This window comes from Pelophylax lessonae (assembly GCF_965119305.1).
Source record: "Pelophylax lessonae genome assembly, chromosome: 3".
NCBI lineage: Eukaryota > Metazoa > Chordata > Amphibia > Anura > Ranidae > Pelophylax > Pelophylax lessonae.
In genome coordinates, this window is record NC_138770.1 from 567,296,550 (window position 1) to 567,314,326 (window position 17,777).

Here is a 17,777-nt window from a genome sequence, read left to right on the forward strand (position 1 = left end):
CCAGGAAGAATCCTCCGGCAACATGAAATAAAACCAGAAAGGATCTAGTGCTCTCTGTATATTGGTAAAGTTTATTTAGCCCAAAAGCATAAGAATCGCACTTACATTCATCCATGGGGTACAAGCTTGTGAAGGTATGCAGAGCGTGCTGTGCTACTTCCTGGTTCAAAAGGCCATCTGCCCAGACCTCTATTTCCATGGTGTGAATGAGCCCCAGCAGTAGATGGGGGAGCTGTACAGAGGGCACAGCCCTGAATACATGCAGAACAAGGCAGAGCCTGGACAAAAGAGCTTCCTGCACCCCATGCACTGGGGGCTGAGTTGTCCTCGCCTCACACAGGAATCCGCACTGAATGCCTACTGGCGTGTGTCTGTGCGCCTCTACTGCACTCTATATGGGAGACAAGTCACTGTACCGGCAAATGCTGGCCACCTCTCTCTGCTCTCTTCCTCCTTACCGTCTTCCTGGTACCCCCTTTCCGGTCCCTGATTGCTGGAGTGACAGACTGGAAGTCTGGCTCCGGAACCGAACAGCCTTGCTAGCTGCGTCCGGAATTGACATCAGACAGAGACCGGCCAGAGAAAAAAAAGGGTGAGTAATCTGCAATAAGCAGGAGCAAGAGAAGAAGAAATTCCATGCTTTTGTCATGGCCAGCAAGATAATCGGCGTGGTGTTCATGGTGCTGGCATGGGATTGGGTGAGGGATAAATGGATTTTTGTAAGAACTTACCGTAAAATCCTTTTCTCTTAAGCTCATTGACAGACGTAGTCTTCTTGATTCTCAAGAGCTGGGTTATGTTGTCTCCGCAGGAGTAGGACTAGGCAGAATGACAAAACGTTCTGGCTCCACCCTAGGGGGCAGTCCCTGAGGGTATATCCTCCCTCTCTCTGCTACAGGGAATCAGTTCTGTTTAAAGCAGTACAGAGAAATTAACCCAACCCAACTCAATGATAGAGGGGCGGGTACTACGTCTGTCAATGAGCTTAAGAGAAAAGGATTTTACGGTAAGTTCTTACAAAAATCCATTTTTCTCTATCGCTCATTGACAGACGTAGTCTTCTTGATTCTCAAGAGCTGGGACATCCAGAAGCAGTGCCACAAATGAGGGGTGGGATTGACAAAATCAAATCCAATCTAGAAGGCCCAACCGGTGCCAAACTAGAAGTTTTAAAGGCTCATTATAAACAAAGAATGAGGCTAAAGAAAAAATTTTTCCAACGGAAAAAAACCCTCGAGGTAGACCACTGGTCTCCTCAAATTGCGGCCTGCAAAACCTTGCGGCCAAATGAGGCATCCGACGATGCCATTACATCAACTTTATAATGTTTAGAGAAGGTATGCACCGACGACCAGGTAGCCGCCTTGCACACCTGGACCACTGACGCCTGATGGCGAAAGGCCCATGACGCACTAAGTGCCCGAGTGGAGTGCGCCTTAACAGGGAACGGGGGCTCCCGACCCTTAATAGAATAAGCCTGTACTACCGTCTGTCTGATCCATTTGGAAATGGTCGCGGCAGATGCAGGCAACCCCTTTTTGGGTCCATCTGGGATCACAAAAAGTGAATCCGTCTTGCGAAACGAGTCTGTCGTTTTCAAGTATACCCTGATCGCCCGGACCACATCCAAGGAGTGCAAAGCAAATTCCCGAGGATGACTGGGCTTAGGACACAGGGAAGGTAATACAATTTCTTCATTCAGATGAAATTCTGAAACTACTTTTGGTAGGAAGGATGGATTCGGACGAAGAACCACCTAATCTCTATGAACCACCAGATATGGTGAACGACAAGATAATGCGGCCAGTTCTGACACCCTGCGTGCAGAAGTAATAGCCACCAAGAAGGCCACCTTCTGGGACAACGTGGGTAGAGGAATCTCCCTAATATCTTCAAAGGGAGGTTTCTGAAGAACCGACAATACTAAATTAAGATCCCAGGGGGGTAACGGCGCGTGCACTGGCGGAGCCAGATGTCGCACCCCCTGGATGAAATTCCGCACCAAGGAATGAGTAGCCAAAGGCTTCTGAAAGAAGATGGCTAATGCTGAGACCTGACCCTTGATAGTACTCAAGGCCAGTTTCTGCTCAACCCCTTGTTGCAGAAAAGCTAATATTCGACTAACCGAATAAGACCGAGGACGGAACCCCAAAGGTTCACACCATGCAATGTAGGCCTTCCATGTGCGATGATAAATCTTTCTGGAAGTCGCTTTCCTTGCTTCAACTAGAGTAGGAATAACTGAAGCTGACAATCCCTTGTCCTTCAGCACCTGGGTCTCAATAGCCAGGCCGTTAAAGCCAGCGATCGTAAAGCAGGATGGAAGATCGGTCCCTGAGACAGTAGATCCTCTCTGAGAGGAAGTCTCCACGGGACGTCCGCCACCAGTCTGACCATGTCGGCATACCAAGCTCGACGAGGCCAGTCCGGAGCTACCAGGATTACTGGGATTCCTTCCTCCTCTACCCTGCGAAGAAGTCTTGGCAGTAACGCGAGAGGAGGGAAGGCATATATTAGCTGGTATTGCCCCCACGGGGCGATCAGTGCGTCTGCGGTTTCTGCTAGAGGATCGCGGGAGCGAGCCACGAATCTCTGAATTTTCCTGTTGAATCGTGATGCCAACAGATCCACATCCGGTGTGCCCCACCGTAGGCACAACTGGTGGAAAACGTCTGGATGGAGGGACCATTCCCCCTGATCCAGGGTCTGACGGCTGAGATAATCTGCCTGCCAATTCTCCACCCCCGGAATGAACACCGCAGAGATTGCTGGAACAAATCGTTCCGCCCAGCGAAGAATGCAAGCCACTTCTTTGGCCGCTCGGACACTCTTGGTGCCCCCCTGGTGATTGACATAAGCCACGGCCGTGGCATTGTCCGACTGGATCCGAACCGGGCTGCCCTGGAGCTGCTCGGTCCAGTGAATCAGACAAAGTCTGATCGCTCTCAGTTCCAATACATTTATCGGTAATCTGGATTCTTCCGGGGACCAAAGTCCCTGGGCAGATAATTGACCGAGAATTCCTCCCCATCCGGATAGGCTGGCATCCGTGGTCACTATCATCCAATATATTGGCAGAAATGACTTTCCCTGGCTGAGCATTGGAGACCGAAGCCACCAAACCAGAGACTCTCTGGTCTGTTTGCTCAATCGTATCTGATTGTCCAGGGATTCCGGATTCCGATTCCATCTGAGGAGAATCTCTTGCTGAAGAATTCGGGTATGGGACTGGGCAAATGGGACTGCTTCGAATGAAGCCACCATCAACCCCAGAACCCTCATGCAAGTCCGAAGGGAAGACCAGCTGTTGGACAGTAACAACTGGACTGCTGATTGAATCTTTCGAAGTTTCCCTACCGGAAGAAACACTCTTGTCCTGACTGTGTCTAGAATTAGACCCAGATATTCGAGCCTCTGGGTGGGAACCAGAAAAGACTTTTGCTGGTTCACCAGCCACCCGAATTCCTGTAAAGAAATCATAGTAATTTCTATGTTTTGTAGCAAGGTCTGAGGAGACTCTGCATGAAGCAGAAGATCGTCTAGGTAACCTAGAATCGATATACCTCTTTGGCGCAGAAGTGCCAACATAGGGGCCAACACTTTTGTGAAGACCCGCGGAGCCGTGGCGAGACCGAAAGGTAACGCCACAAACTGATAGTGGTTCTCCTCTACAGAAAAGCGTAGAAAACGCTGATGTCCTGCGAAAATGGGAATGTGAAGATAGGCGTCCTTGATGTCTATGGACGCTAAGACATCCCCTGGATGCAGGAAGGCTGCTACCGTGCGAATGGACTCCATTCTGAATCTTCTTATGTTGACGAAAGAATTGAGTGCTCTTAAGTCCAGAATTGGACGCACTTTGCCCTCTTTCCTGGGTATTGTAAACAGGTTTGAATAAAACCCTTGAAACCGTTCTGTCCAAGGAACGTGGACTACCACTCCTTGTTGTAGTAGATCTGTGACTGCTCTCCGCAGATCTTCTAGACGATCCGGAGATAGTCGGATATTGGAAGGGAAGAATCGCGCCGGTGGGAGAGACCGAAACTCGATCTTGTACCCTGACCTTATGACTTCGCAAACCCATTTGTCCGGGATTCTGGAAAGCCATGGATCCGGGAACCGGCGAAGACGTCCCCCCACCCCAGTTATGGGTGGGGGCGCACCTTCAGGCTTTGGATGGTTTATCTTCAGGTCTGGAGGGGGCGGGCTTTTGCTTGCCCGACCAACGACCCCTGACGCCTCCTGTAGGAACCTTGGAGGACTTAGTTTTTTCACCCGCTGGACGAAAAAACCTCTTGTGAGCAGAAAAAGAAGGCCCTCGTCTTTGACGAGTTCCTCTACCTTTAAAATTTTGCGGTAAAAAGGTGCTTTTTCCACCGGTGAGATCCTTAATGATCTCATCTAAGTTGGCCCCAAATAGACGCTCTCCTGAAAAGGGGATATTAGCCAATGCTTTTTTGGAACCTTGGTCGGCTATCCAACCTTTTAGCCACAGTGTACGCCTGAGAACCACTGCTGAGACTGATGCTCGCGCCATTAATGGAGTGGCGTCTAACGCCGCATCACATACAAACTGTAACCCCTGTATCATTTGTTCCAACAAATCTGATACCGCCTGAGGGACTTCATCTAAGTCCCGGCGTAACCACTTGGTCCATTCAGTTACAGCCTGCGAAACCAAACCAATAGCAATTATTGGCCTGAAAGCTGATCCAATCAAGGAAAACATGGTGCGAGACATAGCTTCTATCTTGCGATCCACTGGATCTTTAAAAGACGGAGCGTCTTCTAAAGGAATAACCGTGGCTTTATTCAATCTAGCGATTGGTGAATCCACCATAGGTGGTTCTGTCCATTTCTTAATAAGGGTTTCCTCAAACGGATAACGCCTGTCAATGCGTTTGGAAATATTAAAAGTGCGTTTTGGCAGACGCCATTCTTCATCGATTGGATTGCCAAAACATTTGGGCAATGGAAAAACCTTTGCCACTTTGATGCGCTTTTTAGTCCCAAAAGGGATCTCAGTTTCAGCTATTTCTGATGGAATACCCTGTAACCTTAAAGTCTCTTGAACAGATACAATGAGTGCGTTTACCAACGCTTCCTCTCGGGCTATGGCGGATGCCGAAACATCCTCCTCACTGTCTGAAGAGACAGGACCCGAGACACCAATACCAGATGAAGTACCTGCAACTGCAGAAATAGGCTCAGAGTCTGAATCCGAGGTCTCAGATAATAAGGGGTTAGGCGGGGGTCGCTTTCTTGCGCCCTGTCCCTGACAAGCCACTTCCACCCGGGACACAAAAGTTTCCATAATGGCTGACAAAGATTCAACTGTCAATGGGGTGCTGGAGGATCCCGCAGACCCCTCGAGGGGATCCGGAGGAGATACATGAGTGGCAGGGTCCATGTTAATACAGGACACTTTTGCCAGCAATAAACAAAAAAACTTTTTTCTTTTTTTTTTTTTTTTTTTGTGTGTCTCCCCCTAGCGCAATAGCGCCCCTCAGAGTACCTGCTTCTCGATCCCAGAGAGAGAGAGAGGGACCCCCAAGGCTCACCAACCGATGCAGTGTAGTTTCCAACAAACTGCAGCCAGCGTCTGTCTTACACAGACTGGAAGGAGCTGTTTGCTTTTTCCCGGGCAGAAGGCGTGGCTCCGCCCCCTGTGTACGCCTTCGGGCGTTCCCAGCCCTCCACGAGGAAGCTGGGCTCACAAAACATGGCCGCCCCCATGGAAGAGACATAAGACTCCAAAAACATGGCGGCCGGCGTGACTGAGGACATACATGCATACGGTCTACGGCAAAATGGCGGCGGACCGCCGATATCGTCTTCCCAGCACATCCACCTGCACTCTGCTGAGAGGTGACATATGGATCTACAGAGATACACTGCACATAAGGTAGGATTATACCTCCTATGTTTGCTGTAATGTTACAGTCTGCTGGGTAGAGTGTTAGCTCTTGAACCAAGTCCACTTCCCACAAACACATGCTGTATTACAAGGGGGACTTGTAAGTGTCAGATATATACTGACCATATATGGAGGGGCCCATAATATATACTGCCTCATAAATGAGGAAAAAAAGGGAACGTTTTACTCACCATACCGAACCGACAGGCACCCTCTCTTCATAATACCCTCTCCACCGAGGTGGGGGTTTGTGGACGCCTCGACTCTCTGGTCCTGGCGTCCAAGCGAGCTTTTAACTCGCAAAGTCAGTCCTTTTACTGGGACTCCGTCGCGGCCGACTCAGCGCACTGGTCTGCACGCGCTTTTAGGCAGAAACCGGGGTGACCACTGGATCTCACATCCAGCCCGTCGCCCGGCCCCGCATACTTACTTGAATATGTCGCGGCCGACCAAGCGCAATGCCTGGTCTGCACGCGCTCGTAGGCCGGCTGGGGTGACCACAAGTGTCGCCCAGTCCGGCATTTTTGCTTGAAGATCTCACAGGAAAAAAACACTGGAGAAAACTACCTAAAAAATGTCTTTTTCTTAAAGAAAAAAAGTCTTGCCAGGACCAAAAGATCCCAGCAAGGAACTTAGGTCCTTACTCCTGACTAGACAGAAAAAAACTGATTCCCTGTAGCAGAGAGAGGGAGGATATACCCTCAGGGACTGCCCCCTAGGGTGGAGCCAGAACGTTTTGTCATTCTGCCTAGTCCTACTCCTGCGGAGACAACATAACCCAGCTCTTGAGAATCAAGAAGACTACGTCTGTCAATGAGCGATAGAGAAAGCCGCTTTAGGAATTGCTTACGCCTGGTGCTAATCAGTGAATGGGCTGACAAAAATCCAGGCGCCAGGGTGCAATTTCTAGTTGCCATGGTGACTTTGCACCTGGGATATGTCGAGCCCTGGTCTATCATGCACTTCTACAGTTTGGGTCTATTATTTTCCCAAAATATTTTTGGTGTATGTTCTCTTCTAATGATAGGAGGGGAGTATAAAAAAAAAATGGTTAAGAATAATCAGGTGCTGTGTCCGTCAATGAACATCCGAGAAATGGATTTTACGGTAAGTCAAAAATTGAAACAAAGCCTCATACAGATCTGTAGAAAGCACATGGTGGCAAATCTGTTGCCTAGCATCCTGGGGGGTTGTAAACATGTGGTTGTCACATGGATCATATTCTTTATTCTCTCTGTTTTAGGAACATATAAAATACTGTGTGTTTGTTTATTTTTATTTTTTTTAATTATAATGCTAAATACCTTCTTTGCTCTGCTGTGTGGTCACGTGTTCTTTATCTGCTCTCCTCCTCAATATAAGGGAGTACAGTGGGAAGCGATAATAACCCCCAGTATCGGTGTCCAGTAGATGCAATAATAGCCCCCAGCATTGGTGTCCAGTAAGTGCAGTAATAACCACCAGCATTGGTGTCATTACTATTTTTTTTAGCTGGCTCCTAGATTCAAAAGCAAAATTTGTCAATCCCTGTGATAGACCCTGAGGATTGAGGATTTACTGCATTTGCCATGAAAGGGCTCGACAAATCCCAGGCGCCAGGTCACCATGGCGGCTGGAAATGGTGTCTTGGCGCCGGGACTTTCATCAGCCAATTCCCAGAGGTTACCCAGCCGTGCACAGCACAATCTTCGATCACACAGGGTAGACCAGGACTGGCCATAGGCAGGGCCGCATGTCCAAACATTCAGACATAGAGCTGCTCAAACCAGGTACTGAGATGTTTGCATCCACACAGTCTGCTGACAAGCCAATGTTGGCCCTGGAGATCATGCTCCTGCGGTCATCTGTACTGGGCAGATGACGAGAGTCCAGTTGGAACGCAGCCCCAAATTCAGTTTTAGCACCAAGAAGCCACAGAGGGAGGCAAACCCCAACATCAACGGGAATGACCCGATTGTCGTAATTTCCCCGCCCGCTCCCCACCACGACACATCAAGAAGACTGGGGGCACCACCCCCAGCCCCCATGCAAGCACAAGGTGGGCCAGAAGTGCACCTGCCACTGGCCCAGCAAGTTGGAGACCGGGCCCCCTACCGGTTAATGCTGGGGGCCGCACAGCAAACGGACATAGCTGACCACCCCCAGTGGACAAGGAGATCCGGCCTAGACCCACCAGGTAAGCAACCCCCGCCCCCAGTTTACTCCCGGCCAGGGGTGTCACACCCACACCGCTCTGAGTGCTAGGGAGCACAAAAGGAAACCTAGCCATCCTCTGTGTGTCACATTGCAGCCCGCATCCCAACCATGGTGGCAAGAAACTTTTCCAGCCATTGAAAATACCCAACATTATCAGATTGTCCTCCTGTCAGTCCATGTGACATGTCTCACCCCAGCATGGCCAATTTTGGGAATCCCCCTCATCAATGGGGCTACACAGAACCTGTTCACATCCCCTCCATCCATGTCATAGCCCATATGTGGACCTATTTATCACTGCAGGATGGGGGCTCTACTATATAGTGGGGCATATTAAATCTATTGAGAATAGGGGCTGTGGTATGGAGGGGGCCATACCTATATACAATATAATTTTGGGGGTCGTAAGTATACAGAATGTGGGAGATATGCTAAAGAGGGGGTCATAAGTCAATGCAGAATAAGGGGCTGTGGTATGTATGGGGGTAGTAAATGTCTAAATGGAGGTGCTGTGATATATAGGTTGTCATCTTAACAGGATGAGGAACTATGGTTTGTAAGAGAGTTAGAATAAGTATGCAGGATGGGGGGACTGTATGTTTATACAGGATGGGGGCTGTGGTGTATAGGGGGTCATGTCTATACAGGATGGGGGGCTGTGGTATATAGAGGGTCATACGTATATACAGGATGGGGGGCTGTGGTATATAGAGGGTTATATGTACCTTAATATCAAATATTCATAAACACCCATCATTCCAATATCCTATTATGTTAATCTAAAATGACAACATTTAATGAACAAAAAATAAAAAAAAAAAAAACATACTAAAAAAAACTATGTATATATAAAATGGATTTTAAATGTTTTTTTTTTTTTTTAAAAATTCTCCAAAATACATTTAAATAAAACCATAAATGTGTGCATCCATCAATCGCACATAAGCAAACGAGTGTTAAACTAATCTAATAGGGCTCACTAATAAGATCACAAGAATCAATTGGGAATAGAGGAAGGGAAGTGACAAGAAATCTACAGAATAAAAAACACAGAGCAATGTTGTAATTAATAAAAATCACTAATGAAACAGTTTAAATGTAATTCTATATTCAACCCTGCACTTTATTATCCATCAAGGATTTTTTAAATCGATAGATGGATTGACAGGTTTATTGAAGATTTTACTTTTGCACATAGCACTTTATGAGAATGGATATAATTTATATGTTAAGGAATTATTTATTTTGGTTATCGGTTCTGCACAAGATTAATTTATTGGAGTTTCTTTGCAGAGTGCACTTTATGGACGGTTCACACAATTGCACTTTATGTTATGTTAATGTGGAATAGATTATGTTAGGACATTGTATTTATGATTTTTTTCAATATTTTGACAGAGCACTTTACACTTTTCCAAGATTTTTTGCACTTTAGGCTGCATTCACATGTCAGCGTATGATCGCGGGCAGAACCGCCGCGGTTCCGCCCGCGATTCGGAGATTTATTGCAAATCGCGGGACGCCTAGCGTTGCCCGTTGATTTGCAATAGCCCCCCAAACGCCGAGCGATGTTGCCGCGATTTACGCCCGCCGAATCGCGGCAACATCGCGCAAACAAAATCGCGGGACGCAATACGCTCCAAAGAAGCTCTTGTACTTTTTTGGAGCGTATTGCGTCCCGCGATTTTGTTTGCACGATGTTGCCGCGATTCGGCGGGCATAAATCGCGGCAACATCGCTCGGCGTTTGGGGGGCTATTGCAAATCAACGGGCAACGCTAGGCGTCCCGCGATTTGCAATAAATCTCCGAATCGCGGGCGGAACCGCGGCGGTTCTGCCCGTGATCATACGCTGACATGTGAATGCAGCCTTATAGCTTAAAGGTCCTATTTCATCAACCAGCTGAGGGAGAGCAACACTAACATTTTTTTAATTGCATATATAATATCGGGGAGGATAGGCGTTTGAGTGTTAGCAGCAACCCTTATTAATATATTTACTTTCGTATATTTGACAGTGCGAGGGTCTTACACATCTATAATATAACACTAGTGTGCTACTGAAATACAGTAAATAGCATGCTTAATATTGTGTAGTATTCCCATAGTGAAGGAGTTCCATACAGTCCAATACATGAGTTTCCTTTGGAATAACAAACAATGGTCCTGAAAGCACTGTCCCAAGCCCATAAATTTTAAAGCACCAAAAGGGAGAGCTCCAGTCTGTTGGAGTGGAAACACCATATTCGTAACCTGCTGAAAAGTTCCCCCCGGGGTACACCTGATAAGTTAGAAAAGATATGGGGTAAATGGATTTATATCCTGGGTATCGCTACCTTGGACCTGGTGAGATCTTTGTTGGATTAAGGCGTGACAATGAATCCTGTCTGTTGTTGGAGGTAGAGAAATAGTCGCATCTTGCTAACCTTGTGGAAAATAACTCTAGTTAAAGGTTACATTATATGTTGGGTGTGCTAACGAGTGGTGCAATGCACTTTTTCAGCACATCACCACGTCATCCTATTACTGGTTATCAGAGCAAAGCTCTGACATGAGGGAAAAAAAAAAACAACCTAATCCTTTCTCAAGATGGCTGCCTCTACACAGTGTGGAACAAGGCTTAGTAAATCAGTAATGAGGAAAAGATCAGCTGCAGGAAGTCCACAGGAAATAAATACTGGTCACTGGTCCTTTTATTTGTGCTAGACACAGATCAGGTCCTCCAATGGATCTCACTCACTCTGCAGCCAAAGAACTCGGTACGTTTCTGTGGCAGTGACTCACTAAGCAGCAGAAAACAAGCAATATTATAAGTTCCATATTTCTGAACCTGACAAGCTCCCTTTAATGGAACACTAGTACAGATGCTGCAAGAAACCATTAGTATAGATTCATCCTGAGAATCATTACACAACAGATCTATGACCTGTCATGACCTAATCAGATAAAGCTTGTAAACCACTTCAGAAACATGTTGTGTGTTTTACTTCGCATGTTTCCAATTGGGCAGCTATTCTTCATTACTATACTTTCTTTTCCAAAGACGGTTTCTGGAGCAGTGAAGCTGAACCTTTTCCCTGGATTACAGCTATAAAAGATAGTATAGGGTCTGCAAGTCAGACAATGACTGATTCTGTCAGTGTATCGATAAACAAGGCAGAACTAGATTTATCTGTAAAAAGCCAAGTCAATTTTCCAAAAATTGAAATCAAAGTTTAGTTGTGCCTTCGTTAACAGATTTTGGATAGTAGTTTTCCATAAAATCATTGCACCACTCCTTAGCTAGAATAACCAATGATCAGTGCCCAATGATAGCAACCACCAGATATGGGTGGTACCCAACTACGCCATGATGACCATACTAGACAGTACATATCAGTATGGCTACTTGTGGGCACTGATCAGCACCTCTATAGACTTTTTTTTTAGCATTTGTCATGTTGTCACCGCTATCCATGCTGGAATAAGGAATTTTACTTGACAAAAGCCTTCTCGTGTGCCGGCTTTATTCATATAACATTTGGTTTGGCCGTTCAGCCTGAGCACCAACACTTTTGGCACTTTTCCACTGCAAGTACCGGCTCGGCTCTACTCGGCCCTGCTTGGCCCGGTTTGCTTTTCCACTGCTGGTACCGCATGGTACGGTGTTGGAACGGTTCGGTACGGTATGGTTTGCTTTTCCACTAAAGTAGTACTAAAGTTAAGTGGGTGGGATAATAACAGGGTGGGTGGGATTCTCTGACCAATCAGTGGCTAGTAGTGACTGCATGCAAAGGATTGTGGGATATGGTACCGGGTATGGTACCTGTTGGAACCACAATCGAGTAGGTACTGTTTTTGAGAGCCGTACCGTTCGGTTCCATGCAGTGGAAAAGCATCACCGTACCGAACCGTTCCTACACCATACCATGCGGTACCAGCAGTGGAAAAGCACAAAAGCGAGCCGAACCGTTCGGTTCCATGCAGTGGAAAAGCGCCATTAGCTATTTATCCTCTCACAGTGCGGTGGAGCTAGGGTGAGTTGTTGTCTAAGACCATTTTTATGCCTTACAGGTAATTATATAGCGCCATCAAACAACTAGACCCCACTATAGGAATAGAATAGCACAGCAGGGGAGATCCCTGTATCCACATTGCTTGTGTATACGGGGATCTGTGAGGTTTTTTTTCATTCAAACTGCTGGTTGAATAAAAAACTTTCCACTCCCTCTGCCTGGAGGAGGAGCCATCAAGGTGATGGAGGGAATGTGGATAGGTTGGTGTTGTTATATTTCATCAGAAATTAAGTAGGCAGGGCTGACTGCCCATGCCTAAAAACTTAAAGATGAAAATACACAATGGGGGAATTAAAGTGTTACTAAACCCAGAACCTGTATTCACTATATCTGGCCTCCCACAGTACACAAAACATGGAAATGCAATTATTTTAGTAAATATAAACGGATAAATACCTTTTCTCATCAGCAGTATATAGCAGCCTTGTGACTTCTATCAGTTCCTAGTAAAGCTTGTAGGAGGAGTTTTCATTCTCCCCTGATCCTCTGTCTGGACAGTGCTGATTGGCCCTGTGCTGATCACAGGCACTCTCCCAAGAATAAAAAAAAAAAAAAAAACTCCACACAATACACACCAAACTGAGCATGTGCAGCCCGTCCCCTGGCTCTGTAAATATCAGGTTATTTTTTGGAGACAGTGAAAGGAGGAGGATCAGAGAGACAGGATCAAACAGCCTTTATACACAATGCAAAGGATTAACCCCTTAGGTTCCACAGTATGACACGCATGCTTTACTGCATATACAGGCTGATTTTACTGTTGTGAGTTTAGTAACACTTTAACTAATGGCGCAGATAACTGGCATGAGTGACAGAAGCCACATTAACAAAGCACATATACCCGTTTCAGGCCTGTGTCACCCACGCCAGTTTCTATTTTAGAGTAGACATGCATGTTTTGTGCCTAATAAAGGGATCATGGCAGTTCTCAATACAGAGAACTACCACAAAGACTCACCAATTTGGACTCAGCGTACAGAATGCGAATGGTTTGCCAGTAACCTGGCAGTTAGCCCAGAAGCCTCCCTTTGCAGGTTTAGTTACACATGCATATAGAGTGGGGAGCTCCTTTCCCTGCCAATATGCCCGGCTGTTAATGATGAGAAATACAGGGTTAACAACCTTCTATTGGTACCACCACACACACACACACCCTCAGCTGTAGGGATAGGGGGGTGTTTGGAGAAACAGTTAAAAAGACAGAGCAGCACTCCATGTTGTGTGGGGTGCAGACATAGGACTGAAAACTGAGCAGATCACTCCTAATTATCAGAGGGGCTTATGCCCACTTGGTTACCAAGGAGAAGGATTATCTACTTTTCTCAGTTGGGAAGAGTGGCACATGCATTATGCCTAAGTGACTCGGTTAATTCTCACCACTTGTCATATCCACAATAAAAAAATTTTTGTACTATCGGGGTGTATGAAGGCATAAAACATGATGGAAATGTGCATATTTTGCAGCTATGTACCAAACGTGTTTTTTTTTTATCATTTTGCCTTCTTGTACACTTTAAAGCCAGGGAGACAGCTCACCAGACAGGCAACTGGCACTTTCTAATGTCAGAAATGACAACCTCCATACTTCTTTAATGGCAGATCTATGTTCAAAGGCTTTGTACTTGTTATGCAGCTCATGTCAGAATCTGCTTCCACTCCATTCTAAAGATAAGGAGCTATCACTCTTCACATAAGGTACAATCTCTAGGGTCATCACCCTCCTTTCAGTTTCTCAACATGGCAAGCCAGTGTTTAGGAACAAGAAGGTGTCAAGACCAAAATGTATTTTCCCAAGTCTAGCTATGACATGAAGAGGATATAAAATGGTCCCACAGGTCCAAATTTTTGAGTTGTCCCATTGAACACATCACAGGAACCACATAAATATGCTATAGGCAAAGGGGGATGTTTATCCAAAACTAAAATGAGGTTATGCTACGAGATCAGTTCAGAGCTAAACCTGGAACTGCGCTTTAAAGCCATGGTATTAGTCATCACAAAACACCTTCGTTTTCTTTTATCAGCAGAATAAAGGGCTAAGAGGAAAAAAAAAAAAAATGAAAGAAGAAAAAAAAAAAAAAAAAAAAAAAAAAAAAGAAAATCAAGGAGTCCTTAAAAAGATCAAACAATCAAAGACATGTGGGGGAAAAAAAAAAAAAAAATCAGTGGGATGGGTCTACTTACCTGCAACATGCTGACAATCTCCACCTTGTTGAAGAAAATGAAAGACGTGAGTGTAGACAGAAAATTGTCTTCAAATACAGATGGCGTGGGCAAGATAACATCTTGAATGTACTGTACCCTGTACGTTTGGTGGATCTTTTGCCTAAGTTCAGAGTCTGTTATGGGGATTACTTCTTTAAACTTTGCAGTTTTAGTCAAAAACTCTCGATGTCTTTTTGGCTGAGCCAAGGCTGGGTCGTACTCCAGGCACCCCACAACATCCATTATGCACTCGTCCGAAAACATCACCTCAAACAGAGTCGCTTTGTTGAGAAATAATATTCCTCGAATAATCTCATATAAATGGTGCAATCCTTCGGCGTTATCCAAGTTTTCACAGGTTTGGAAAAGTTGCAACAGCTTTTTGATGTAGCCCTCGTTCTCCAAGGCTAGTGCTAGCTTTTCCCTACGGATAGGTGATGACAGGACTGAGGTAACAAGGTCAGCAATCTCTTCAAGTTTATCGAGTTCACAATTCGGAAGATCAATCAAGCTACTAGTTTCAGGCATCTCCTCAAAGCGTTCCTCTTCTGACTCATCAATGGGGTCTTGTGTGACTTCCACAGAAGGGTCTTTCCCTTGAACCTAGAAATCAAAATCAAAGGCTAGTTAAGTCATACTAGTTATAGAGGTGTATACAAAATGAACAGCTTCACTGTCACATAACCTGTAAATAATACTAATTTATGGAATAACATTTACCTGTGATTCAGTCAAGAATGCTGCCAAACTTTGCAGTGGTTGCTAGTGGCTTGCAAACCTTTAAGCCTTTTTCTGCCAGAGCAGTTTTTGCATTTTTTGCACACAGCTTAAAAATAATTTTAGGCCTGAATATTATATAAAACCCCCAAAAGAGAACATTTTATGAAAGCCGACAAACAAGGCAATAGCAGTGGTAGTTCCAATTTTCCATGTCACACGGTACTACTGCAAAGGTTTAGGAAATGTAAAAGTTCAGTTAAAAAAAAAAAAAAAAAAAAAAACTAAGGTAATTTTAGGGCACACAAACGCAGTAAATTACCCAGTTTTTCGTAAAATATTAACGAGGTTGCAGCAAGTAAATTAGATACCCCAACATGTCAAACCTTAAATTTGCATGTGCCTGTGAAATGGCGACAAACTTCAGAACCCTACCCTATATTTATAGGGTTCTGAACCCCATAAGCGACACTTTAAAAGCCCCTACAGGTCATCAGTTTAGCGTCTGGTCTAGAGGTGGTCTGGGGCTAGTAATATTGCTCTTACTCCGACGTGCGTGGAATATTCAACATGTGCAATCAGCGTTTCCATGCGTAGGTGACCACGACACGTGTTAACATTCGGCCCCAAACCCTTTTTTGTGCTTAGGTTTAACTAAACATTTTTTACTTTTTTTTTCCATCACGTTATGTTTGGATGACAGGTTCTCTTTAATGAGACAGGGTCTAAAAGATGTTCCAGATTTCTGGTGTCTGAACCTCGGACATGCCAATTAGCATCGAAAAATAATGCATTGGTTTAATAAAATTTTAATTATTCTGGGATATATAAAAGCAGTGCAACAATGGTTCTTTCTGGTTCAAAACTGGAATCGGTGGAGGCAGAGAGCAATGTTGGGTAAACACTGTGCTGTCAGCTAATTGCTGCCACTAACTGATCAATGCCAGGAAGCCAGTACCACCACTCAGCTTGTACACAGTGGTTGGTGCTCCTATAGCAACGAGGCATGCAAAACAAAGTACATTGGTATGTGAGCATTCCTGTGTGTGTGTAACTCACAGAAGACTGAACAGTCTGGCTACTGCATGTCTCTAAACAAACAGCAACTGTCCCAACCTATAATTGGCCTTAACAGCAAGGAGCACATGGAAGGGCGACATGTCAAACAACAGCAAAGAAAAATTTTCCAGCTCAACAAATGGCCACTTCCCTCACCTTTAACTGGTCTTTGCAGCAAGCAGCACATGGAAGGGCAAAGCATGCAAAACAAAATCAAAGATATTCCAAGCTCAGCTTACCGACCAGCCTGCTATCCATTCGAATTGTCCTAAAAGTATACTACAGAAAATACTGGGGTACCTTGACGGGGCTCTGTAGCTTACGCGTATTTGCAAATGTATGCAAACTAAACCCCTGTTTAGCACATACTGTTAGACAGGATAATTTGGTTGGTTAGTAGACTGGTCAGTAGGTTAGGCTTGGAATTTCTTTGGTTTTGTTTTTCAACTTACCAGCCAACCCACAACAAACCAAACTGTCCTAACAGTTCACATTAAAAACAGGGGTTTAGTTTGCACACATTTGCAAATACATGTACAAGCTGCAGAGGCCACGTCACAGCACCCCAGTTTTATCTGCAGTCCTAATTCTATATAGTTTGAGAGCCTCCATAGAAGGAGCGGATATATAGTAATGGATAGATTGAGGGCAGGTTTGCCTGAAAGAAGCCCACTCCTCAAAGGCACCAGACACCCAGAAAAGAACACAATGGCAGCAAAGGTATCCAGTGCGCCCTCTCACCAAATAACCAACAGTACAAACAAATGGCAACTGCCTCCATCTATAACTGGCCTCGTTTTGGTTAGACATGCCTTACCCTTCCATGTGGTCCTTGCTGTTAAGGCCAGTTAGAGGTGGGGGCAGTTGTGGTTTGTTTGTACTGTTGGTAATTTGGTGAGAGGGCGCACTGGACACCTTTGTTGCCATTTGCTGGGTGTGCAGTGCGCCCCTGTGCCTTTCACCATTTATGGACCCGGCATATTTCTGACTCTTGTTGTTTACAAGTTAAAATCAGTATTTTTTGCTAGAAAATTGCTTAGAATCCCCAAACATTATATATATATATATATATATATATATATTTTTTTTAGCAGAGACCCTAGAGAATAAAATGGAGATCGTTGCAATACCTTATGTTACACCGTATTTGGCAGCGGTCCTACAAACGCAAATTGTTTTTGGAAAAAATAGACTTTTTTTAAAGTCAACAGTAAAGTAAGCACATTTTTTTTTTCTAGAAATGTAAAAGATAATGTTACACAGAGCAAATAGATACCCAACAAGTTATGCTTCAAAATTGTGCATGCTCGTGGAATGGCAACAAACATTGGTACTTCAAAATCTCCATAGGCGATGCTTTAAAAATTTCTACAGGTTTCCAGTTTAGAGTTACAGAGGGGATCTAGGGCAAGAATTATTGTTCTTGCTCTAACGATCATGCGATACCTCGCGTGTCGTTTAAATTTACATTTGTGGACGCGACTTGCGTATGCGTTCACTTCTGCGCGCAAGCTCGGGACATGGCGCTTTAATTTTATTTATTTTTACACTAGCCCTTTAAAAAAATTTTTTTTGATCACTTTTATTCCTATTACAAGGAATGTAAACATCCCTTGTAATATAAAAAAG

General features: G+C 45.0%; 1 protein-coding gene across 4 annotated transcripts in view; it reads right to left on the bottom strand.

Annotated features, from left to right (window-relative positions):
• The window catches only part of PPP4R3B (protein phosphatase 4 regulatory subunit 3B), a 99,961-nt gene that overhangs the window by 46,352 nt on the left and 35,832 nt on the right, over positions 1–17,777 (bottom strand). For all 4 annotated transcript variants that reach the window (XM_082252367.1, XM_082252369.1, XM_082252366.1 and 1 more), the window contains exon 4: positions 14,352–14,975. In XM_082252367.1, coding sequence (XP_082108493.1) covers positions 14,352–14,975 — 624 coding nt within the window. The remainder of the gene's footprint in view (positions 1–14,351; positions 14,976–17,777) is intronic.